A 26,967-nucleotide genomic window follows, 5' to 3' on the forward strand; every position below is an offset into this window, starting at 1 on the left:
CTTTCTGAAACTAAAAAAGTGATTAATAACACATACCAATATTTGTGGTCTTGAACTCATGTCCTGAGGTGGTGGTTGTTCAGTTACTAAGTCCTGTCCGACTCTTTGTGACCCCATGGACTGCAGCACGCCTGGCTCCCCTGTCCTTCACTTAAACTCATGTCCATTGGGTCGATCCAACCGTCTCAGCCTCTGCTGCCCTCTCCTCAGTTTCATCTGAGTCTCTAAATCAACTCTGAGCGCTCTCAGCCACAGCTGGTGGCAGCATCTGCCCCTCCCTGCCTTGTTGTCATGGCCATCTTCAGTGCCAGCAGTTCCACTGTGACTTAAACGCTTTGAAGGAATGAAAAGGTACTTCTCAGAATGTATGGAGCTCTAGTTCAAGTGATTGATATTTTAAACACAATTAAGAAAGATTTATGCCAGAAAAAGTTCATATGTGTTTCTTTCTCAACTTCCCATGAGGGGGGAAAGCTTTGAAAGGGAAGGCATTTTGACCTGCTTTCTTTCTTTCTGGTTTAACAAAAAATTTTTTAACTGAAGTAGAGTGGACTCAGTGTTGTGTTAGTCCCGATGTGCAGCAGGGGCTCGGCTCCACACACTCTTTATATTCTTTTCCATGAGAGCTCATCACAGGATAGTGAGTCTAGTTCCCTCCCCCGATACAGCAGGCCCTTTTGTTTATTCATTCCGTATGGAACAGTTCCCATCTGCTCACCCCAAAGTCCAAGTTCATCCCTCCCCCACCTGCCCTCCGCCTCGGGAACCACCTGTCTGCTCTCTGTGTCTGTGAGTCTTGTTTCCGTTTCGTAGATGGGTTCATTTGTGCCATATTTTAGATTCCACGTGTAAGTGATATCATATGGTATTTAAAATCCTAAAAGAGGATGCTGTGAAAGTGCTGCGCTCAATATGCCAGCAAATTTGGACAACTCAGCAGTGGCCACTGGGCTGGAAAAGGTCAGATTTCATTCCAATTCCAAACAAAGGCAATGCCAAAGAATGTTCAGACTACCACACAATTGCTCTCATCCCACACGCTAGCAAAGTAATTCAAAATTACTCCAAGCCAGGCTTTAACAGTATGTGAATCGAGAACTTCCAGATGTTCAAGCCGAACTTAGAAAAGGCAGAGGAACCAGAGATCAAATTGCCAACATCTGTTGGATCATCAAAAAAGCAAAGGAGTTCCAGAAAAGCATCTACTTCTGCTTTAGTGATTAGGTCAAAGCCTTTGTGTGGATCACAGCAGACTGTGGGAAATTCTTAAAGAGATGGGAATACCAGACCACCTGACCTGCCTCCTGAGAAATCTGTATGCAGGTGAAGAAGCAACAGTTAGAACTGGACATGGAACAACAGACTGGTTCCAAAAAGGGAAAGGAGTACGTCAAGGCTGATGTACTGTATATTGTCACCCTGCTTATTTAACCTACATGCAGAGTACATCATGAGAAATGCCAGGCTGGGCTGGATGAAGCACAAGGTGGAATCATGACTGCCAGGAGAAATATCAATAACCTCAGATACTCGGATGACACCAACCTTATGGCAGAAAGCGAAGAAGAATTAAAGAGCCTCTTGATGAAAGTGAAAGAGGAGAATGAAGAAGTTGGCTTAAAAACTCAACAACTAAGATCATGACATCTGGTCCCATCACTTCATGGCAAATAGATAGGAAAACAATGTAAACAGTGAGCAACTTTCTTTTCTTGGGCTCCAAAATCATTGCAGATGGTGACTACAGCCATGACATTAAAAAACGCCTGTTCCTTGGAAGAAAAGCTATGACCAACTTAGACAGCACATTAAAAAGCAGAGACATTACTTTGCCAACAAAGGTCTGTCTAGTCAAGGCTACGGTTTTTCCAGTAGTCATGTATGGACGTGAGAGTTGGATTATAAAGAAAGCTGAGAGCCTAAGAATTGATGCTTTTGAACGGTGGTGTTGGAGAAGACTCTTGAGAGTCCCTTGGACTGCAAGGAGATCCAATCAGTCCATCCTAAAGGAGATCAGTCCTGGGTATTCATTGGAAGTACTGATGCTGAAGCTGAGACTCCAGTACTTTGACCACCTGATGTGAAGAACTGACTCATTGGAAAAGACCCTGATGCTGGGAAAGACTGAAGGTGGGAGAAGGGTACGACAGAGGATGAGATGGCTGGATGGCATCACTGATTCGATGGACATGAGTTCGAGCAAGCTCTGGGAGTTGGTGATGGACAGGGAAGCCTGGCGTGCTACAGTCCATGGGGTTGCAAAGAGTTGGACATGACCGAGTGACTGAACTGAACTGAACTGATGGTATTTGTCTTTCTCTTTCTGACTTACTTCTCACTGAATCTTTGTTGCTGCAAATGGCATTATTTCATTTTTTAAGGCTCAGTCGTATTACATTGTATATATGTATGCTTTAACTTTGGAAGAACTAGTTCTACTGTGGATTCATAAGGCTTAAGAGCATTGGTAATATTTTATTCTTTTGCAGACAGGATGCCCAAGAAATCCTGTCTATAATTCCAGACTTTATGGACACCTGTGTACCCTTAACAGAACACTGAGACACTTCATTAAATGGTACAGGGGAAGTTACATGTAAGTTAAACTGAGGTGAAAAAGGCTAGGATTTAGCCAGTTGTATCTGTCCTACAAGCTCATGAGGAGGAAAATAAGAGGAAGATACGCTGAATGAGGAGGAGCTGAGCGCTTTCAATGCACAAAAGACACTGTGACTGCCCGTGAGCAGAAGTGCGAGGAGCGGTGACTTCCGTCACTTCACTACTAGGCATGGAGCACATACACTGTGCAAGGCTCTGTTCCAGTTCATGCACACACACAGCTCATTTAAGCACTGCATCAACTTCTGGGTGGTGGCACAATCATTCCTCTGCTTCTTCCAGATGAAGAAACCAAGGTGCAGGGTCTCACAGCTTTGAACTCGTCCCACTGTGTCATGCTATTTTACAGACTCGTTTGCAAATTATTCATTTTTTATACCTCCAGGGACCTTAAACTGATTTCCACTGCTTTCGCAGTAGTGAACAAGTCAGCTAACTCAAGTACTGATCTGCCTCGAAAGGAAACTGCAGATAAATGGATATTGTGATCACACCTAAAATAGGGCAAATCCACCTATTCCCTTTCCAAGTGCTTTCTAACTCTATCCAAACATAAGGTGAAATGACTCAAAGCAACGAAGTATTCTGGCATTAAATTGTGCGTTACTAGGGTACTATTTAGTTAATGACTTTAATATGTTAGTTGTAAAAAGTGTTACCAAACTAGGTTCACACGGCAGCTTACATATCAGAGGAGTCTGAATCCCTGGAAAGCAATTTCTAGTTCGATCTGAAAAGTCTTCTAGGGCTATTAAATAATAATCACAGGAATTATTATGTACTTGGGGAACAGTACAAACTGAGATCATAGCAGGCAGAGATGCATAAAGCATCAGACAACCCGTAAGAAAATTCTTATCAGTAATGGCTGTTTAATAAACAAAATGAAACACTGAAGTCTTTAAAGATAGAAATATACTCTCATGTGCCTGAAATGGGCTGGGAAAATTGCTCTTGAATCAGCTGAAGGCATGAAACTTTTCTGTATCTTTATATCTTATAATCTCTACCATGTATCCTAGCTTGTCTTTTCTTGGAAACCAGTAGAACACAGTGTAAAATCAACTATATCCATCTGCTTTTTTTCAGATTATATAATTTTTAGCTGTGAATATCAGAAAGCTTGGATACAATTTTCACAGAAAATGTGTTAACACACTGGTAAATTCACCAAAATTAAAACAGCAAATCACTGTGAAGTTCTACAATCAGAAAAGGACTCATCAGTTATATGTCAATGGGAAAAAATTCTGGTGATAATCTGACCACTGTCACTTTCTAGTTTAGTGCGATTTGTTAAAAACTGTTTCTGTGATTTAAGAATTTATATAAAGTGATAATCATTGAAAGTTTACAGAAACACGTTTTTATGTCAATTTTATAATCACAGAACAACTGAGTATTAAATCAATCTTTTTCAGGGATAATGTCAGAAAAAACACTATACAGACATTTGCCAACTGTCAGGTTTTAAAACAGTTAAGGAACCAATTCAAGTGTGGAACAAGATGGGTACAATTTAAAAATTTGATTACACTTGTTCTGCAAAAAGCTTCAAATTGTATTTTATAAGACAAACCAACAGCTTCTCATTTTTGTTGTTTTATAGTGCTTTTAAAGTACATTTATTTAATAACATAATCACATTCATATTCAACTAATCTTAATAGCACATAGTATGTGCTACACCAGTGATGTGAATGAATGGTGAATATCTGTGTGTAGAGTAGAGGGTGCAGACTTAAGTATCTGAGGTGACAGCATGTGAGTCAAAATGTGAGAGAAAAAAAGTCACCCATATTAAGAGTGTGCGAAATTAAAGAAAAGGTTTTTGATTACTTGATCTCATGTATATAAATAGCTAGTATGTCCACAGGCTAAGGTTACCACTTTCTTTTTAATTGTAGCAAACTTTTCAGTAAATTCAGATTATAACCACAGGCATCTATTGCCCATAAAACCCATCCAATTATCAAAATATTATGCCTCAAATGATAATTTTAGTTTAAATGTACCTAAATATTTATCAAAATCACTGCAGATTGTGATTGCAGCCATGAAATTAAAAGACACTTACTCCTTGGAAGGAAAGTTATGAGCAACCTAGACAGCATGTTAAAAAGCAGAGACATTACTTTGCCAACAAAGGTCCATCTAGTCAAGGCTATGGTTTTTCCAGTAGTCATGTACGGATGTGAGAGTTGGACTGTGAAGAAGGCTGAGTGCCGAAGAATTGATGCTTTTGAACTGTGGTGTTGGAGAAGACTCTTGAGAGTCCCTTGGACTGCAAGGAGATCCAACCAGTCCATTCTAAAGGAGATCAGCCCTGGCGGTTCTTTGGAAGGAATGATGCTGAAGCTGAAACTCTAGTACTTTGGCCACCTCATGCGAACAGTTGACTCATTGGAAAAGACTCTGATGCTGGGAGGGATTGGGGGCAGGAGGAGAAGGGGACGACAGAGGATGAGATGGCTGGATGGCATCACCGACTCGATGGATGTGGGTTTGGGTGAACTCCGGGAGTTGGTGATCGACAAGGAGGCCTGGCGTGCTGCAATTTATGGGGTCACAAAGAGTTGGACACAACTGAGCAACTGAACTGAACTGAAATATTTATCAAGTTTTATAAAAATGTAAGTGAATTGCAAGTTACTATGAAGTCTAAATGGAGTAAAAAAATATACCTATATAAAAGAATAATGAACTAACTTTTTAGAGAAAAAAAGTTACAGGGTTACAATGACTAAAGGAAAAATTAATAAAAAAGTCCTACATTTATAGACTTAATTATATATTTTGTTTTCAACAAGTCCCACTCTTACCTCAAAATATAATTATTAATTGATATTCAAAATGCTAGATAATAGAAATGGATTTAAAATTTTCAGTTTAAAAATAGTCACTAAATATGAAAATACATACATGAGTCAAATATTGACAAACATATTCCCAGATGGTACAGTGTATAGTAGGTTTACTCTAAAGGAAGCAGCTCTTTTTCTAGTCCTTTTTAATCAGTGTGACAGCCTTGGGGGCTCTTCAACGTAGTTACAGCTCTCCTGATGACTCCCAAATCTATTTTCAGCCCACACCTCTTTCATGACACAGATACTTCTATCCAACTCTCTACTGAATATATTAGATGTTCCAAAGGGATCTCAAATCAAGCAGGTCCAAACAAGTAAACTCATACTTTATATTATCTGCCTCCCCCAACCCGCCCCCCCCCCCAAAAAAAACCTGCACTTCGTCCTGTTATTCTTTCAGTTAATGAGCACCATCCTCTTCGTTGCCCCAACCAGAAACCTGGGAACTCTGTAATTCCTGCCTCTTGCTTTTCATGGAGTCAGTCACCAAGTCCTGGGGATTCTACTTTACATTTCTTGTGCTCCTTCTGCTGTCTTATGGACCATGTCTTAATCATTTCTTCCCCACACTGCAGTGAGTGAAAGTCGCAGAGTCATGTCCAACTCTTTGCAGCCCTCCAGACTCCTCTATCCGTGGGATTCTCCAGGCAATCTTCCCAACCCAGGGACTGAACCTGGGTTTCCTGCGTTGCAGGCAGATTCTTTACTATTTGAGCCACTAGGGAAGCCCTCCCCATACTGCAAACTGTCACATAATGAGTCAATATGATGACATAACTTCCCAACTAAGAGGTGGTCTCTGATTCCCCCACACTCCTCACATAAAAAGGACCCAGGTTCACCGCTAACTTACAAATGCTCTTCCTCACGCCCCCTTCCTGCTGACATGTCACACCCTCACGCACAATGCCTTCAAGAGCTGGAGTTAAAAGGTGCCGCTCGGTGCCTAGAGGGCAGCTGTGGCAGCGGCTTTCAGCAACAGGCGATGTCATTGCTCGGGCCAGGAAACGAAGCCCAGGGCCTCATCTGGACAGCCTAGGGGGCTGCGCTCACAAATCTGGGGTCCTCTCCACAGCTACACCCCAGGGAGTGACCTGCAAGGAAACCTGCCTCTCTTAGCACCGGCAGTGAGGGAACACTGGCCTTTGAGAATCTGAAATCATATGCTGCTTCCATACAAGATTGTAGTCTAAATCTACATTACCCAGATGGTCCACAGAAACCCTAAACCAAGACAAATGACTCGGTTTTTCCCAACACCTAAATTGCAGTGGGATAAAAAGACGAGAGGAAGAGAGATTAAAAGAAATTTATCAATTAGTTGAAATTATTTAGATGCCAATTCTAACAAACTAAAAAGAAAGAGACAATGGGGAAATCTGAACAGTAGATATTTGATGATATCAAAGAATTATTAATTTAAAGGCACAATAATGGTATGGTGGTCTTTCAGATACATATAGAAATATTTATAGATAAAAAATACATATCTGGTATTTGCATCAAAATAATCTGGGAAGGAGGCAGTGAATGAGGCTATATGTGAAGTAAGTCTGGCCCTGAACTGATCATGGCTGCACTTGGGGGACAAGAACATGCGGGTTCATTATACCACTGTCTTTACAGATGCTAAAAATCTTCAAAATTAAAAAGTTTAAAGAGACCATCCCATACACACAAAAATTTGCAGTTTCAGCTAAGAAATAGTAAAAACATAGCTCTCAGTTTCAACGAGAAAAAAGCCGGATACCCTGCAAATTAATAATTTTTCTTGAACTAATGAGAGAAATAAGGTCACAGAGCAAACAACTAACCTGAAATCCACAGTGAGACAGGCCTCTGGCGGGGGAAACAGGGCCAGAGCACGTGCGTGTCTGCGATGGAAGCTGCTGAAGGTCACACACGCTGGTGAGAAGACTGCGCTAGGCGGCTTCAGCTAACTGCTAAGACTGAGTGCAGACCAGCGCAGGTGCGTGAAGCCTGAGACCTGGGGAGTCTGTACCTGCTTGCAAGCCTTTTCCTCTAGAAACCACACCAAAAGCTCTCGGGGAGGAGCACAAAGAGCCCCTTCCTCTTGTTTCTTTGACATGGCTAGGAGAGGGGAAATTACAGAAATTACTCCCTGACCTGTTTTCTCTTTCTCTCCGTCACAGGGGGGAATTCCCTCCACTTTGCCATTAACAACTATGGAAGTGATATCCCATCACCTCTGCCACATGCCATGGGTTAGAAGCAAGTTACAGGTCCTGCCTACATGCAAGAGGAGGGGATTGTTTAAACGCAGGCGTCACTGTGGGGCTCAGAATTCTGCCTACTACCGTGGGTCAAACAGAAAGTACACAACACAAGAAGGAAGAAATAAAAATATACGAAGAGCTTCACTTTAAAGAATAAAAATTATCAGTGAATAATCTGACCCACCTAAACTACTAGGATGAAAAAATGGAGGAAGATATACCAAAGGAATACCAATGAAATGAAGGCTAATTTAACCACATTACTATCAGAAAACACTTCAATATTAACATTAAAAGCATCAAGGTAAAGAAATTCAAAGCACAGTGACAACAGGTCTGATTCACCAAGAAAATATATCATCTCCAAGTCTCTATGCGGGCTCCCCTAGTGGCTCAGTGGTCCAGAACCTGCCTGCCAGTGCAGAATATGTGGGTTTGATCCCTGGGTTGGGAAGATCCCCTGGATAGGGAAATGGCAACCTGCTCTAGTATTCTTTTTTTTTTTTTAATTTAATTTTATTTTTAAACTTTACATAATTGTATTAGTTTTGCCAAATATCAAAATGAATCCGCCACAGGTATACATGTGTTCCCCATCCTGAACCCTCCTCCCTCCTCCCTCCCCATACCCTCCCTCTGGGTCGTCCCAGTGCACCAGCCCCAAGCATCCAGTATCGTGCATCGAACCTGGACTGGCAGCTCGTTTCATACATGATATTTTACATGTTTCATTGCCATTCTCCCAAATCTTCCCACCCTCTCCCTCTTCCACAGAGTCCATAAGACTGTTCTATACATCAGTGTCTCTTTTGCCGTCTCGTACACAGGGTTATTGTTACCATCTTTCTAAATTCCATATATATGCGTTAGTATACTGTATTGGTGTTTTTCTTTCTGGCTTACTTCACTCTGTATAATAGGCTCCAGTTTCATCCACCTCATTAGAACTCATTCAAATGTATTCTTTTTAATGGCTGAGTAATACTCCATTGTGTATATGTACCATAGCTTTCTTATCCATTCATCTGCTGATGGACATCTAGGTTGCTTCCATGTCCTGGCTATTACAAACAGTGCTGTGATGAACATTGAGGTACACGTGTCTCTTTCCCTTCTGGTTTCCTCAGTGTGTATGCCCAGCAGTGGGATTGCTGGATCATAAGGCGGTTCTATTTCCAGTTTTTTAAGGAATCTCCACACTGTTCTCCAAAGTGGCTGAACTAGTTTGCATTCCCACCAACAGTGTAAGGGGGTTCCCTTTTCTCCACACCCCCTCCAGCATTTATTGCTTGTAGACTTTTGGATCGCAGCCATTCTGACTGGTGTGAAATGGTACCTCATAGTGGTTTTGATTTGCATTTCTCTGATAATGAGTGATGTTGAGCATCTTTTCATGTGTTTGTTCTGCTCTAGTATTCTTGCCCGGGAAATCCTAAAGAGAACATGAGCCTGCTGGGCTACAGTCCATGGTGTTGCAAGAGAGTCTGACATGACAGCAACTAAACAAGAACAGGTCTGTCTGTGTGTAATTATACAGACTGAAATATATAAAACAAAAATTGCTAGTGCTAATTTTTTGAGAAATACCTAAATACGTAATCACAACAGACTAATCAGACAAAAAAACAATAGGATTTGAACATCTAAAGTATATAAACCTTAATCAAATGGATACACTATCTATTAAATGCTGCACAGAGCTATAAAACATATTTTCTTTTCAAACACATAATGACAGTGCATTAAAAAAAAATTGTCCACCTGCTGGGACATAAAACAAATCTCAACAGATTTCAAGAAATGAGTATCAAAAAGATGTGCCCTGATCAAAATACAATTAGGCTAGCAATCTGTAGCAAAGAGAAAACCAGGAGAAAAAACAGACATAGAGATTAAGGAACACTTCAAAAAGACAATGAGTTAAAGAAAAAATTATAATGGAAACTATAAAATACTTTGAATTAAACTGCAATAAAAATACCACATATCAAAACTTGAGGAATGCAGCTAAAGTAGTACTTGGAGAAAAATACACAGCCTTAAAATGTTCATACTAAAGAAGTGAGGCTGAAAATAAGCTAAACAAATGCAGAAAAAATACTGCAACATAAACTCAATGAAAGCCAAAAGAGGAGAATAAAGATAAGCATAAACATTACTGGACTAGAAAGCAAATTATCAAAGGATCAACAGAGTAAAAATATGTCCTTAAAAAGGTTAATAATACTGACAAATCTCTGGTGAGAATAATAAAGAAAAGAAGAAAGAAGGCAAAAAAAAGCAATATTAAGATAAGAAGAAATAATACATATTCAAGAGAGATTATGATATGATTTAAGAGATTATGAGCAAGTCTATACCAAGAATTTGAAAATTTAGATGAAATAGACAACTTTCTACATATGTACAAATTATGAAAATAGTTCTATAATGCTTTCAAAAATTGAATCAGTCAAAAATCTCAAAGAAAACTCTAGGCCCAAATAATTTTAATGTTGAAATCCATCAAATTCAAGGAACAAATAATTACAAACTTACATAAACTACTCTAGAGCATGGAAAAAGAGGAAGTAGCACCCAGTTTATTTTAGGAGGCTAGCAAAACCTGACATAGTAGAAAAAGGGAAAATGACAGGTCAATATCAATAATGGACACAGATGCTAAAATCCTAAACAACATGTTAGCAACTGTATTTAGTAATGTGCAAAAAAAAGGTAATATATCATGACAAAGCTATATTTATACTAGGGATGCAAAATTGATTTAACATTAGAAACTCAATTTGAATTCACTATATTTGAAATAGATTAAAAAGAAAAACTGTACCACCATTTCAAAAAATGCAGAAAAAGCAGCTGATAAAATTAACATATATTCATGAGAAAGGAAGAAAATTCTCTAAGCAATGAGGAATTGAAAAGAGCTTGCTTAATCAGATGATAAAGGGTATCACAAAAAACCTAAAGCAGTGGTCAGCAAACTATACCCTCTACAGATCAAATCCGGCCCACCACCTTTTTCTGTTAATAATGGTTTACTGGGACAAAGCAATATCCCTTCATTTAAGTACTGTCTACAGCTGCTTCCCAGTGGCGCGACGGTCGCAACACTGTGTGGCCTGGAAAGCCTGAAATATTTACTATTTGACTGTTTACAGGAAAGTTTACCAATTCTGACCTATAGCAAACATTATCAAAAACAGGCTGCACCATCAATGAAGTACCTTAGAAACATTTACTGTGAAAAGGTAAAAATGCTGTCTTACCTTCTGTAGAGCGTTAAGTAATGACCTGGAATGACTTTTAGGATGCACTGTAGTCTTAGTAAATTTCAGCCCCCTCCCACACCTTGCTAATTCCTTTTTGAGTTTCTCTCTTCGCTGTTGGTCTGCATCTGAGGGGAAAAAATTCTTTTGAAATACAGAGTAAAATAGAAAAAATTAATTTTTTGATGATTGAAGACTAAGAAAGAGTACTTTTTTTCTTGCTAAAAATGTTTACACTACTGATATGTAAGTAAAAATCCATATGGTTTTCTGAAACTTCAAATGGATTAACTATTCAAAGAGCACAAACGAGATATGACAAACTGATTAAGCTTAAGGGCTCAAGGGAACAACCGCTAGCAGACACAGAGATACAAAGGTTAGAAGTGCAGAGTTTGAATTCATTCATATACTCCCCTACAAATGAAATACTATTGTCAGTACCATCATGTTATAAAAATGTAAGTTTTATATGACAAAAAATGACATGAAATTTTAAAATATTATTTTTAATTAGGATAACTGACTTCCATTTTTCTTAACTGCTATTCATTTGCAAATACAAACCAAAAAAGTGGTTTCACATTTTAGTGAGCTTTAAGTCAGGTATTGAGTCATTTTTAAAGACTGAAAAACAGCAAAATGAAAGCTAGTCCAGTTTCAGAGTTTAAAAGAAGGTGAGGGACTTTCTTGGTGGCACCGTGGCTAACGATCGGCCTGCCAGTACAGGGCACATGGGTTCGCACTGGTCTGGGAGGATTCCATCACCGAACAACTAAGCCTGTGCATCACGGCTACTGAGCCTGTGCTCTAGAGCCCGCGAGCTGTACCTACTGAGCCCGTGAGCCACACCCACTGAAGCCCAAGGGCCTAGAGCCTGGGCTCTACAAGAGAAGCCGTCGCACGGAGAAGCCTGCGCTCAGCAACCAAGAGTAGCCTCTGTTCTCGGCAACTAAAGAAGGTCTGCACAAAGCAATGAGGACCCAGTGCAGCCAAAAATAAAAAATTTAAAGAGGCTAACCATAAATTAAATGACTTGTATTAATTTATTAATTTGTATTTTCATGTAAAATTTTAAATTTAACATATGTTTTTTAATTGGAATGTATCTCAACTTGATGGACAAGATAATTTCAAGTTTCAAATCACCCTGATTTGGGGGGAAAATGGGACAAAACATTTGAAAAGACCTTTACTAAAGATACATTTAATACAAACGGCCAATAAGCATATAAAAATGTTCTACAAACCTCATTAATCATGAGGAAAATGCAAATTAAAGATACATTTAATACAAATGGCCAATAAGCATATAAAAATGTTCTACAAACCTCATTAATCATGAGGAAAATGCAAATTAAAATCACGAGACACTACTTCACACTCTAAAATGGCTATTAATCAAAAAAGGAGTCAATAATGTGTTAGCAAGGATACGGAGTAACTGAAATCCTAATATGTCGGGGGCAAGAATGTAAAATGGTTATGGTCACTTCAGAAAACAGTTTGGGAGTATCTTAAAAAGTTAAATGTAATTTTATGAGATGACCGAGCAAGTCCATTCTCAGGTGTATACTCAAGGGGAATGAAACTTTACATTCACACACAAGACTTGTACATGAATGTTCACAGAAGCACTATTTATCATGGTCAAAAAACAAACAGCGAAAGTGTCAATTGACTGATAAACAAATGTACAGGGAAAGAAAACAGATTAATGGCTTTCAAGTCTCGGAGTGGGATGAGGAAGCAGCTGCAAAGCTACCATTTTGGGGATCTTCTTAAGATGATGAAAATATTCTAAAACTGGTTTGTAGTGATGACTGCACAGTTTTGTAAACTTGGTAAAAATCCATAAATTCTATAGTATGAAAATTATTTGTCAACAAAACTGCCATAAAAGGTAAAGCCTTTCTTGGAACTTCCCTGGTGGTCCAATGGTTAAGAATCTGCCTGCCAAGACAGACGACACGGGTTCAGTCTCCGGCCCAGGAAGATTCCACATGCAGCGGGGCAACTCAGCCCATGTGCCATGACGACGGAGCCCACCTCCCAAGCCTGTGCTCCACAGCAAAGGGAAGCCCGAGCGCCCCACTGAGAGCAGCCCCTGCTCACCGCACCTGGAGAAAGCCCACACACAGCCAAAAACTAAAAACATAAAAAGGAAAGCCTTTCTAATGCATTAGAATATGGAATTACTTAAACAATTCAACAAAGTATAGAGACATCCTAATTTAGACACCGACTGCAACTATCAATTCAGTTGTCTGCTTTGATAGAAGACTATAAAAACAGACATGACTCAAGACCAGAGACATTTCTTTTTGAAAATATGTCTACTATAAAGCCTATTTCTAAGTAAGTTTGTACTGATTAGAATGCACATCAGCTATGTTACACACAAAAGAATGATTATCACTATACTTCAATGTGGTGATGATAATATTTGCGGTTCTTCTAGACATCACAATTTTTTTCATTTACATGATCATAAAGAAAAACTCCTGTCTCAACTGACTGAAGGCAGAAAGTATCATGGATAAATAAGCACTAACTAGGTCTCAATTCTAAAAACAAAAACTCTGTAAGTATACCATGTCTGCTGCCAACTCCTGAATGTTTATCTCCACCCTGGAACCTCCTCCTGAGCTCCAGGCTTTGCATTCCAACTGCCTCCTCAGCATCTCCACTTGGATTTCTAATAGGTATTTATTTTTAACTATAATGACCAAGATTGAATTATCGAATCAGTTGATTCACTTCCTCCCCTAAATACCTTCCTTTTATATTTCCAACGACAGTGAATTATAACTCTTGTCTTTTTAGCGTTGGGAGTCATCTTTGACTCACTCCTCTTTTTCTCTCATATTCTATCTACATCCAGTTCATCAGGAAATACTGTTGACAGACATCTGAAAAGTTTCCAGAATCAAGCCATTTCATACTCCCTCTGCTTACAAGCACAATTAGTATTCTATGGACAGAGAAGCCTACTGGGTTACAGACCATGGGGGTCGCAAAAAGTTCAACAGGACTGAGTGACTGAGCATGTGCACACACACACCCTCTACTCACAAGCACTCTGATCCAAGCCACCAATATCTCTCACTTGAATTAGTTTCCCAACTAGTCACTCTGCTTTTACCATTGCCCCTTGTAGACTATTCTCAACTTACCAGCCACAGAAATACTTTTAAAGTGAAACTGGCTATTCCTCTTCCTCTACTCAAGGCCTTCTAATGTCTTCAGTGTCATTTAGAGTGAAAGCCCCAGTGCCTGCACATGGCCAAACCCCGTGTGGTCTGCATCTCTCTGACCTTTCTCAATGACCTCAGCACCTGTCACTCTTCAGCTGGTTTATTTCACACCAGCTGCAGCTCTTCTTGCTGTTGCCCTGGATACACTGATCCCAACAAACCCGGCAGAGTTTCAGTTCTGCCAAGATGAAAAGAATTCTGGAAATGGACAGTGGTTATGGCTGCACCACAAGAAGAATGCACATAATGTCACTGAATTGTAGACTTGAAAATGGTTAAGAAGGTACATTTTAAGTTGTGTGTGCAGTTTACCATATTTTCTTTTAAAAAGGCAGTATGTTAAAAATTACTTACATTTGATGCTGGCACTCATGCTTAGTGGAACTGAGCAGTCTACTGCAGCTGAAAGAGAAAAATCACTTGCTTTAATACTATTCTTAATATTTATAAACGACAATAACTATCAAAAGTCAAAATCACAAGAGGTTCCAGAACTTGGAAGTTCCTTGTTTTGATATATATGCTACTTCTAGAGATAAAAAATATCCTTGATAAAAAACACACTGGTTAGAATTAACAGCTCACTGGATACTGCAGAAGGAAACATAGGTGAACCTGAACACAGCAATGCAAACTATTCAAAGTGAAGCAGTGAACACCGGAAAACGAATGTACTGAGTGTCACTGACTTAACCTACCTGTGTCACTCACTCAATATAGTACCTGGAATCCCAGAACAAGTTGAGAAAAAAGAGCAAAATGAGAGCAGCGACATTATCTGATTTCAAGGCTCACTGTAATGCTACAGTGTTTGCGGCAGTGTGGTGTCGTAACAGACACAGATCAACAGAGCTGAAGAGCGAGTTTAGAATCAGACCCTTGCATATGGTCAATTATCTTTTAAAAAGTGCCAAGGCAGTTCCGTGAAGAAAGGACAATCTCTTCAACAAATGGTACTTGGGACATTTTTAGGCAAAAAAATTGATCCTTATATAACACCCGATGCAGAAACTAATTCAAAATGGATTAGAAACAGTGTAGAAGCTAAAACTTAACCAAAATTTTAAAAACTTTAGTTATTCAAATGGTAAAATAAAAAATTTTGTAAAAGACATTGGTGAAAAACTGATGAGATTCAAATAAGGTCTGTAGTTAATAGTATGCTGTCAATATTAATTTTCTGGTTTTAATAATTGTACTATAGCTATATAAAATCTTAATATCAGAGAAAGCTAGATGCAGGGTTTCTGTGACATTCTGTACTATTTTTGCAACTTTTCTGTTAAGTCTAAAGTTATTTCATAATAAAAACTTAAATAAAGAAAATGAATTGACAAATCACAGACTGGGAGAAAATATTTGCAAAACATGTATCTGACATAGGACTGTATTTCTATAAAGAGGACTCTCACAACTTAACACTACGAAGACAAACAACCCATTTTCTAAAATGGGCAAAAGATTTAAATAGATATTTCACCAAAGAAGATACGTAGATGGAAAATAAGAATAAGAAAAGTTGCTCAACGAAAAGGCACCCCCTCACGCACTGCTGGTGGGATTCTAAACTGGTACAATCAGTGTGGAAAACAGTATGGAGGCTCCTCAAAGAGTTACAAATAGAACTACCATATGGGTCAGTAATTCCACTTCGGTGAATTTACCTGAAGGAAATTAAACACTAATTTGAAAAGCTATATGCTGTATGGTCACTGTAGCATTGTTTGCAATAGCCAAGATATAGAAGTAATCTAAGTTATCTTTTGATAGATGAATGGAAAAACAAGGCGTGATATATATACACAATGGAACATTACTTGGCTACAAAAAATGAAATCTTGTGTTTTGCTATAATATTAATGGATCTAGATGGTATTATTGGAAGTGAAATAAGTTGGACAAAAAAGACAAATACAGTATGATCTCATTTATATATGGAATCTGAAAAAAAAAAAACAAAATGAAAAGATTCAGATACAGAGAGTAAATGCTGTTGGCAAAAAAAAGGAAGCTGAGAATGTGGGGCAAAATAAAATGACGGGGATTAAAAGGTACAAGCCTCCTTTTATGAAATAAGTAAGCCTCAAATAAATAATACATGGCATAAGGGAAAGAATCAAAAACACAGTGATTAACTTTTTATGGGGACAGATGGTTAGTAGACTCACCTTGCTGATCATTTCAGAGCATAAGCAAATGTCAAATGACCATGCAGTACATCTGAAACTAACATAATACTGTATGTCAGCTATACTTCAATTTACAAAAAAGGAAAAAAGAGCTTCTTATCATCAGGCATGAGGGAAATACACACTAAAATGCTATGAGATACCATGACATATCCAGAGAGTGGCTAAGAAAGGACTGCCAATGGGAAGAGCTGGTGAGGATGTGGAAGTGACGGAAACAAAAAATGACAGTCACTTCGAAAACAGTTTGGCAGTTTCTTATAAACTTAAACATACACTTACTATATTACCCCACAGTTCCACTCCTAGTAAATAAATTTATCCAAGTGAAATGGAAGCATACGGTCAAATATTCTAAATGAATGTTTACAGCAGGTTTATTCCTAATAGCCAAAAGTGAGTCAAGATAATCCAAATGTCCACCAACTGGTGAACGTCGATAAACTATGGTATATTCACTAAGTGGATATTACTTAGCAAAAAAAAGAAAGAAATATTGACCATGGATTAGTTTCAAGAGTGTTAACTAATTGAAATAAGTTAGATCCAAAATGATACATATTGTATAATTGCACTTATATGAAATTCTAGAAAAGGCAAAACTATAGTGAAGAAAGGAGGTCAGTGGTTGCCAGGAACTGGAGAGAAGAGAGTGACTGCAAAGGACTAGGGAGAAGGTTTTGGTGAAATAATGAAATGGTCTGTACCAGAAGTCGGTGAACATGCTCTGTAAAAGAACAGACAGTACATTTCTCAGGCTTCGCAGGATCATAGAACCTCATCACAACCAGTCAACTCTGCCTTTTAGTATAAAAGCCACCATAGACAATATGTAAAAGAATGAATGTATTAAAAAGAACAGATTATAAATTACTGTCTAATCACAGTATTAAGATCAGCATCTAATCACAAAAATATATTAGGAATAACACAGGTAAAATGAAACAGAGACATTATATTCGAACACAGTTAATAAAATGGCATTCTGAATTTGCTAGGTGCATAGAATCTGTAGGTGGTACTTTACTACACCAAGCACAAACCCACTGGTAAATAATGTATTCATTTTTGCTACAGATTAACACAAATTAGAAGTGAAGCTGAGAAGGGTTTAAACTGGGTACAGAAAGTAACATTTGCACATGTTTACCTTTGGCTGAAAGGATTTTATTATAGTGAACAGCCATGTGATTCTTGACCAGTTGGAGGGTACTTAGTCTGAGAGAGGAGGAGTCAGTGCACAAAGCTAAAAATTAAAACACATTTAATCATTATATATTTAAAATTAATTAAAATCCATCATGAGATAAACAAGTTACTCAGCATTAAGTACATTTTTATAAAATGTTCTGGACTTTAACCATGGAGACACTGGCATTGTATCTGTGATGCTGAGTATGTCCTGGCTGTCATCCTGCAATGACAACTGACGAGCTACTGACTGCTCTGGGTTCCAACCTTCCTAAGTTTTACAAGCCTGAGAGTTTTGGGACAAGATTTTGGAAGATATCTACCATTACATTTACAAAACTATTTCTTATTGACAGCTCTCAATCTCATAACTAAAAATATTTAGCTGCTTGCCTGATGATAAAATAATGTTATCATGCTTAACATTTGAATCCACTGGTGTGGGAAATCAAACAAGTCCTACAGGTGAAGATTCTATTCTGAGATGAAAATTTCTAATTTTATACCTGAAAACAAGACCTACAAATCAGTTTACTGCATTCTTTTGGAAGTATTAGGACAACCTTAAGACAAGTACAATCACAAAGAAATTAGATGACATTAAACTTCTTGACCTCATCTAAACTATTAAAAGAAATCTTAGAATTAAGCATGCATATACAAGTATAAACATATAAAATATAAACATAAACACAGGCATAACTTTTTAAAATATTAAACAGTTTTTGAGAATAATACATAATGTAGTTAAAAAAAATTGCAGCTAAAACGGCATATACACTGAAAAGTAGTGAATTTCCTGCCCTGACCCTAAGTGTTCTCTCCCAGAAGTAAACTTTGCTACTTCTTTAATGTATCCTTCTACGGAAATTCTATGCATAATAAAAGTATATGCAATAACGATAACCTTGACACTGATACGACAACTACTACTAAAAACGTTTATTGAGTAGGTACTATGCATATATTGTTCTAAGCTCTTTACATGCAGTAACTCATTTAGTCATTATCATCACCATTTAATAGATGTGAAAACTGAGGCACAGGAATGTGACGTCTTCAAGATCACACAGCTGATAAAGGACATAGTTTGGATGCGAACCAAAGCAATCTCATACTTATAATCACTGTTTCTATACCAGCTCTGCAACATATTCTTAAAATAAAAAAGTTAGTAAATGACATACTGCTCTTCAGTCTGTTTTTCTATGTAAGTATCTTTTAAAACTATTTCCAAATTTTTATTTAAAAATTATTTTTCAAAGTTTATGATTCTAGTTCCATGTGTATATATGTGCTTTATTACCAAGAAATAAGTGAGTAATTGAAAATGATTCTTTTACATTTGGAGGATCGGCATCAAAGATTTTTCATGTAAATAAGGAAAAAAAGACTTTCAATTATTTTGACCAAAAACCCAGGCTTAAAAATTTTAAGCTACAATTATAAAATATTTAAAATGTACATTAAAATTTAAAGTCCTTAAAATGTGAAAACATTAAGATGTTTGATCTTACAGAATATAGATTTAGAGAACATCTTAGAGAATGTTGATTTTCCTTTCAGAGGATCTAAAAATTCCAACTGGATAAAGAGCCCCAACTGGACAAGTGTTTGTTCCTGATACAAAATGGACTTTTCAAGTGCTCTTTTTCTCTGCCTGGGTTTTCCTCTTCAGTGCTGTGTCTTTAACCACCTGCTAATCAACATTTTAACAAGGAAGGCAAACCTTCAGCCAGGGCAGTCTGCCAGCAACAGAAGAGCTGGGCTGGAGCTGCCACAGGGGGCAGGAGGTGACCAGGGCCACATCCAGGGCAGGATGGACTCCTACACTCTCTAGTCTCAGGAATTCTTGCAATATTTAATTCTAAGTAGTAGTATGGAGGAGGAGGAGGAAATGGCAGCCCACTCCAGTACTCTTGCCTGGAAAATCCCACGGACAGAGGAGCCTGGCGGGCTACGGTCCATGGGGTCGTACAGAGCAGCACACGACTGGGCACAGCACAGCAGTAGTATGAAGTTCAAATATTGATTAAATGAAGTATTTTTTCATCATGCTATATAATTTAAAAATAAAGGAAACACAACTGGTCAATCTTTTAACCATCTTTTACCGTTTAAGTACCTCACTTACCATTACTTTTGGTGCTCAAGTGTCCTTTAAATAGGCATGATGCATCAAATGTGGGAAGGACAGAGGTTGCTCTGACTTTTAACAAAAAAACATGAATTAGGACAAATGAAACACAACTTTCACAAAGACACTACTGAACACATAAAAAATCATAAGCTTATCTTTACCAAAATTGTTTAAAATTTATTCAATCAATTCAATTACTAACCAGCAATAATATATCACATAAAAATCCTGCTGCCATAGATAAAAGGCTTTCTTTTTTAAGAAAATAAGTTATTTTTTAAAAAGTTCTGCCTTGAGACTTAAGTTTCACTGGATAAAATAATAAACACATCAATTATGTTACTTGAGAATGTACTGACTTTATTCTGTAAATTACTGACATATTGGTTTTTAAATGATTTTGAGATACAATCAATAAGATTTTGAGTTAATATATATATATTAACTATTTTAGTTAATCATAGGCTGGTCTGTCCTTAAAAATAATTTTAAGAAAGTGATCTTCTCACAGAGTAATTTAGTAACTTATAAAATTATATACTATAAAATTATTACATAAAAGTACATAAAAATGTCAGAACTTAATGATTAAAGATGTCTTAAGCTTCATCTAGTCCAATCCACTTACCCTCCTGTGTGGATTCTATCTAAACATCCCATATTTAATTTTTTATATATATTTATATGTTTTATTTATATTTTTAAATTGAAGGATAACTGCTGTACAGAATTATAAATTGTCAAACATTAACATGAATCATACAATTGTTTTATACAATTGTAAACTGCCAAACATTAACATGAATCAGCCACAGGCATACACTTGTGAACCTCCCCATTCCACCCCTCTAGGTTGTTACAGAGGAGAAGGCAATGGCAACCCAGTCCAGACTCTTGCCTGGAAAATCCCATGGATGGAGGAGCCTGGTGGGCTGCAGTCCATGGGGTCTCGAAGAGTCGGACACAACTGAGCAACTTCACTTTCACTTATCACTTTCATGCATTGGAGAAGGAAATGGCAACCCACTCCAGTGTTCTTGCCTGGAGAATCCCAGGGATGGGGGAGCCTGGTGGGCTGCCGTCTATGGGGTCGCACAGAGTCCGACACGACTGAAGTGACTTAGCAGCAGCAGCAGGTTGTTACAGAGCTCTGGTTGAGCTCCCTGTGTCATACAGCAAACTCCCGTTGGCTATCTATCTCACCTATGGTAATGCATGTCTCCATGTCACTCTCCACACACCCTGCTCTCCCCTCCTTCCCCACCAGCCATGCCAAGCCTGTTCTCTGTGTCTGCGTCTCCACTGCTGCCCTGCCCATAATTTCATCAGTACCATCTTTCTAGATTCCATACATATGCATTAGTACACAAAATTTGTTTCTCTGATTTCCTGCACTCTGTGTAACAAGCTCTAGTTTCATCCACCTCATTAGAACTGACTCAAATGTGTTCCTTTTTATGGCCAAATAATATTCCATTGTATATATATGTACCACAGCTTCTTCATCCATTCATCTGTCAATGGACATCTAGGTGGCTTCCATGTCCTAGCTATTGCAAACAGTGCTGTAATGAACACTGGGGTACAGAAAACTAGTATCTCCCCTAACATCAGTGTCTCACCTTTCAGACAAGATGGGCTATCAGAAAACTAGATATATACTTCATCACAAAACAACTTCTGTCCCCCAAAAGTGATTGTGTTTTGAGGGGTAACCTCCAAGATAGGAAAGCTGAGTCACAGAGTTTAATGGAATTCAACAACCAAATATAGTGTATTCCAAGACATGTTTTAAATGGGTAAATGGTCATTCTGCTTTATAATCTATAAAGATGTGGGGAAGAAACAAAGTCTGAAAGAAATATGGATGTTTGAAAACAGAAAAAGAGGTATCAAGTCAGTAGAACTAAAATCCAGGATGAGAGAACAAATCCTGCTAGAACACAGTGAAACAAACAAAAAAATCACCTGAGATAAGAATATCCAAGAAGCTCCATCTACACTGTAAGTCAGAGAGCAAGAAGGAAAAGCATTAACTTACTTAGGACAAGAGAAGTCAAGGTGGTAACACTTGAGTTGGTAGTAAAGACAGTCATGAAGGAGCATATAGAAATATAAAAGCAGAAAACTAACCACCAAACTCTCAAATCTTATTTCTCCAGAGGGAAAAACTGCTGACTTTTTGCCTACCCAGAATCCAGTGCCCCTTTGAAAACACGACCTCAACCTGCTTGAGGAACCACTCCTCCCTTCGCTTAGCCTAGCTGGTTCAAGAGGATCCCACTGTCGGAGGTGCGCATATCATCCCAAACTGGCCAGTTATGGTGACTAAATCAGCAAAGACTATGTGACGCTAGTCCAGACAATGAGACACAGTTCTGGGACTTTTACTGGAACTACTAGGAAATCCCTAGAACGTAAACAGGCCTCACACTACTGGTGGCCATCTTGCCCCACACAATGGGAACCTGTCTGAGAAGGAAACTTACACAGAGGTAAGTGGAACCAGGACCAAAGAAGATCACTGGTAACACTGCTTGAGCACTGGGATATAACCATGTGTGAAGCTCTACCCTCCCTAGACTCTTCTCCACAGGAGCTCAAAAATTCCCACTTTTGCTTAAACCGATTTGAGTTGGATTTCTTCACTTGTATTCACTTACTGAATACTGCTAAGTGTACTTGGCAACCTTTTAACCACTTTGTAGCTTGAAACTCACTTAATCCTTAAAACAATCCTATGAGATTGGTACTATCATTATTCACACTGTATAGATGAAGCACAAAGAGGTAAGACATGTCATTTGCCCAAGACCTCAGCAGTCTGGCTCCTGAGTCTTAACCATTACACTGTCCTGATCAATATAAATTGCTTAGTACTCACATCATGCTCCATGCTACTATTATATCATATGAAACAGGCTAAGAAGTATGTAGTTTATTCCCTGTATGCAGTTTATTCCTTCCAAATTCCTTCCTAATGAATGTGTTTCCCTACAGTTCACAGAAAAAGAAAAAGCAGGTATATACAGAGAAGTGAGAGAGCACAATGTCAGAGGCCATAAGCGACAAAAGATAAATAACTTTAGATGTCTTAGTACTCTGTGCTCTTAAAATCATCAGAGGTAATGAAATCTAATCAATTTAAAAGGTGCAATTTTGTTGTTCAGTCGCTAAATTATGTCCAACTCTTTGTGACCCCAAGGACTGCAGCACGTCAGGCTTCCCTGTCCTTCACCATCTCCTGGAGCTTGCTCAAACTCATGTCCATGGAGTCGGTGATGCCATCCAATCATCTCATCCTCTATTGCCCCCTTCTCCTTTTGCTGTCCTTCCTTCCCAGCATCAGGGTCTTTTCCACTGAGCCGTCTCTTTCATCAGGTGGCCAAAGTATTGGAACTTCAGCATCAGTCCTTCCAATAATATTCAGGGTTGATTTCCTTTAGGATTGACTGGTTTGATCTCCTTGCAGACCAAGGGACTCTCAAGTCTTCTCCAGCACCACAGTTTGAAAGCATGAATTCTTCAGCACTCAACCATCTTTATGGTCCAATTCTCACATCCATACATGACTACATAGCTTTGACTATATGTACCTTTGTCGACAAAATGATGTCTCTGCTTTTTAAGGTACTGTCTAGGTTTGTCATGACTTTTTTTCCAAGGAGCAAGCATCTTTTAACTTCATGGCTGCAGTCACTGTTCACAGTGATTTTGGAGCCCAAGAAAAGAAAACCTGTCACTGCTTCTACTTTTCCGCCTTTCTATTTGTTATGAAGTGAAGGGACCAGATGCCATATTAGTTTTTTGAATGTTGAGTTTTCACTCTCCTCTTTCACCCTAATCAAGAGGCAAGTCTTTAGTTTCTCTTCACTTTCTGCCATTAGAATGGTATCATCTGCGTACCTGAGGTTGTTGATATTTCTCCCAGCAATCTTGATTCCAGCTTGTGATTCATCCAGCCTGGCATTTCACATAATGTACTCTGTATATATTTCATGGTCAGAGGACCCTGGTGGGCTATAGTCCATGGGGTTCCAAAGAGTCGGACAAGACTGAGTGACTAACACTTTCACTTTCAGCACTACCTGGGAAGCCCCCAAGTGGGATTAGGGCAACTCTAACCACCTCATTTTAACTTAATTAACTCTTTAAGGGTCCTATTCTGAGGTAAGGGGTTTGCACTTCAAAAACTCTGCATATAAGTTAAATAAGCAGGGTGTCAATATACAGCCTTGTCACACTCCTTTTCAATTTTAAACCAGTCCATTGTTCCATGTCTCCTTAGGTATTTTAGCTCTAGCTAAATTTATTTATGGTTTTCTATTAACAATTACCTCAGATCTCTGTTGAGTATTACATTGTTCTTAAAAGCTCAATAAAAAGCAATGTTTGATACTATGCATTATATAATGTCCTAAAAATGGAGCTAGTTAAATTGGGCAAGTTATAAAAACAGAAACCTTTTTACTTTTTTTACATGAACCTGATTTTAAAAACAACCTAACTAACAAATAGACTTACTAAGTCTATGATACTCTAATTTTTACATATATCCTTTCCCATGCTCCCATTTCTACCATGAGATAGTTAAGTTGCTCTAAGGTTTTGCTTTATCATACCTGGATTGAAAGTCTGTTGTGTCACTTACTGGGACCTTGGGAAGTTATTTATGATCTTTTTCGTTTATTCACCATGAAATCAATGTACAAGATGTTTTGTGCATTAAAACTCGAGATAATTTCGGAATAGTTTCCAGTATACAGCAAGAGTCATGTTAGCTTCTGTGGTAAAACTTTTGAAAACCATAAATGTATTTTCGTTTGCTTTTTCTGGAACTTAGATGGTAAACTATCAGAAAATACAGCTTGCTGATCAAGGAATAATTATCTCCTACATTCCTACTTATTTTGATCGATGATTACATAATAAAGGCACACTTGTATGCAAAGCAAGACATTGCTAGGAACCATCTGGCAGCTTGGTTTAAAGGTATAATTTAAAATAGATGCGAACACTGAAATGGGAGAAGCCTGAAGACTGCCTTATCTGCCCTGCTCACCAAGTGTGAAGATGCAAACTATTTGGGTTGGGCTGACTCCTGGAGTTACAGTTACATGGTTCCAGCTGCTCCACAGTGATGCGCGTTTTAACCCGGAGCATCCAGTCAAGTGCAAGTATACATGGTGAAAACGGATTCGTTCTTTGCTACTGAAACTGTAGCCAGTAACACTACATCATTTGGAAGCTCATTCGAAATGCGTAATCTCAGCCCCTCCGTCAAGACCTGCATTTTTTTTAATTTTATTTTATTTTTAAACTTTACATAATTGTATTAGTTTTGCCAAATATCAAAATGAATCCGCCACAGGTATACATGTGTTCCCCATCCTGAACCCTCCTCCCTCCTCCCACCCCGTACCATCCCTCTAGGTCGTCCCAGTGCACCAGCCCCAAGCATCCAGTATCGTGCATCGAACCTGGACTGGCAACTCGTTTCATACATGATATTTTACATGTTTCAATGCCAAGACCTGCATTTTTAACACGATTCCTAGGCAATCAATATTCACTGTGAGGGTGGAGAATTCCTGGGTTATCGTGTAGTTTGGGGGCGGGGCTACCGCATGGAGGATTTTGTATTTCCTAAGTACACTCTGTTAACAGTGTGCCAAGAGCTTTGTAGGTATTATCTGCATTTAATCCTCAAGAGCTCCAAGACATGGGTGTTTTTACCACGATCGAGATGAAGAGACCGAAGCTCACCCCTAAGTGCAGGGGGCGGGGGGGGGACTTGATTCGGGGCTTAGGGAGGTCTGCCTCCGACCCCGACTTCAGGGGAACAGGGCCTCCCGAGGCCGGAGTAACAAACTCTATGAGCCAACGAGCGCATCTGGGGAGCCCGCACGCAAGGCTTCCTCAGCGGCGAGAGGCCTAGACAGCTTGTGGAGGGCTCGGAGGCAACGCTGACGACCAAGCAGGGGCCCGGGAGCGCGCGCGCGCGGCAGCGACGCCGACCCCACACCTGAGGGGGCCGGGCAGCTGGCGGGCGCCCGCGACGGCGGCCCTTTACCTCTCCGGCTGGCGTCCATGCTCGGGCTCTCCTGCGGCCACACCGCGGGGACTTGCGGCGTCCCCTTCGGCCCTTCCAGGGGCCAGGCCGGCTCCCCGCGGCAGAGGTTCGGCGAGAGGCAGCCGGAGGGCGGGGCGGCGCGGCGCAGCAGCAGCGGCGGCCGGAGACTGACGCGCGGCGGGCGACTGAGGGAGGGCCCCGAGGCGCCGGATTGTGACGTCACCGCGCAGGGACGCGCCCACGCGGCCCCGTACCCCGGGTCTCGAGAGGGGAGCGGAGGAAGTCGGGACGCTGCGGTGAAGCGCCGGCCTGCGGCCCTGCGGCTCTGCTGCCGGTCGGGACTCCGCCCCCAGCACCCGGCAGGCCTTGTCGCTGCGGGACGAGCGGGAAGACATGCCGGCCTCATCGGGCGTCCGTGTCCCCTGGGTCCCGGAAAGAATTGTTGGTTGAGCTAAGGGTAACATTTAACTGGCTCCAGATAATTAGATTTCCAAGCAGTACTTGAACATTTGGATTAGTGAACATCCTGGGTATGAAAAGCATCTACGTATTATCTTAAGTCTTAACCCCAATAATCAGTTTGCATTTCTTCTCGACGCAGGGATCGAACTCGGGTCTCCCGCATTGCAGGTAGACACTTTACCATCTGAGCCACCAAGGAAGCCCAAAATAATTAAATTTACAAGCAGCAGCAGTACTTGAACATTTGGATTAGTGAAAATCCTGGGGATGAAAAGCATCTACATATTATCTTAATTCTTAATCCCAGTAATCACTTTACATTTCCTTTCTGCTTCCTGAGCTTCCCCCCACCCCCTCCTCTTTCACCACCACCTTCCGCCTTTTTGTGTACACCCGTGGCGGATTCATGTCGATGTATGGCAAAACCAATACAATATTGTAAAGTAATTAGCCTCCAATGAAAATAAATAAATTTATATTAAAAATAATAATAAAATCTTAAGTCATCAGTTTTCCTTTATGATGGAAGAGAGTTGTAGCGTGAACAAGGCGTTCAATTATCCGTGGCTTTCCACAATTTGTTTAATTTCGAAGGAGTTACTTTTGAGTTTTTTGAGTTACTTTTGAATCCTTGGACGTGAGGACAGACTGGGGCAGCGTTCTGTA

The 26,967-nt window shown here is 39.4% G+C and overlaps 1 protein-coding gene across 6 annotated transcripts in view; it reads right to left on the reverse strand.

Moving 5' to 3' along the window:
* Nucleotides 1-26,044, reverse strand: part of SPATA7 (spermatogenesis associated 7) — a 38,985-nt gene extending 12,941 nt beyond the window's left edge. For 2 of the 6 annotated variants that reach the window (XM_044924659.2, XM_006061471.4), the window contains exons 1-5: nucleotides 25,840-26,041; nucleotides 19,761-19,835; nucleotides 17,586-17,681; nucleotides 14,601-14,648; nucleotides 10,990-11,117 (exon numbers count right to left, since the gene is read on the reverse strand). In XM_044924659.2, the coding sequence (XP_044780594.2) occupies nucleotides 10,990-11,117; nucleotides 14,601-14,648; nucleotides 17,586-17,681; nucleotides 19,761-19,835; nucleotides 25,840-25,858 (366 nt within the window). In that variant the 5' untranslated portion in view covers nucleotides 25,859-26,041. Of the gene's footprint in view, nucleotides 1-10,989; nucleotides 11,118-14,600; nucleotides 14,649-17,585; nucleotides 17,682-19,760; nucleotides 19,836-25,839 lie in introns of all 6 variants that reach the window. The other 4 variants (XM_025295131.3, XM_025295130.3, XM_025295133.3 and 1 more) reach the window with 4 other exon arrangements.
* Between the last annotated feature and the right edge of the window lie 923 nt (nucleotides 26,045-26,967).

Source organism: Bubalus bubalis, chromosome 11 (genome assembly GCF_019923935.1).
Source record: "Bubalus bubalis isolate 160015118507 breed Murrah chromosome 11, NDDB_SH_1, whole genome shotgun sequence".
NCBI lineage: Eukaryota > Metazoa > Chordata > Mammalia > Artiodactyla > Bovidae > Bubalus > Bubalus bubalis.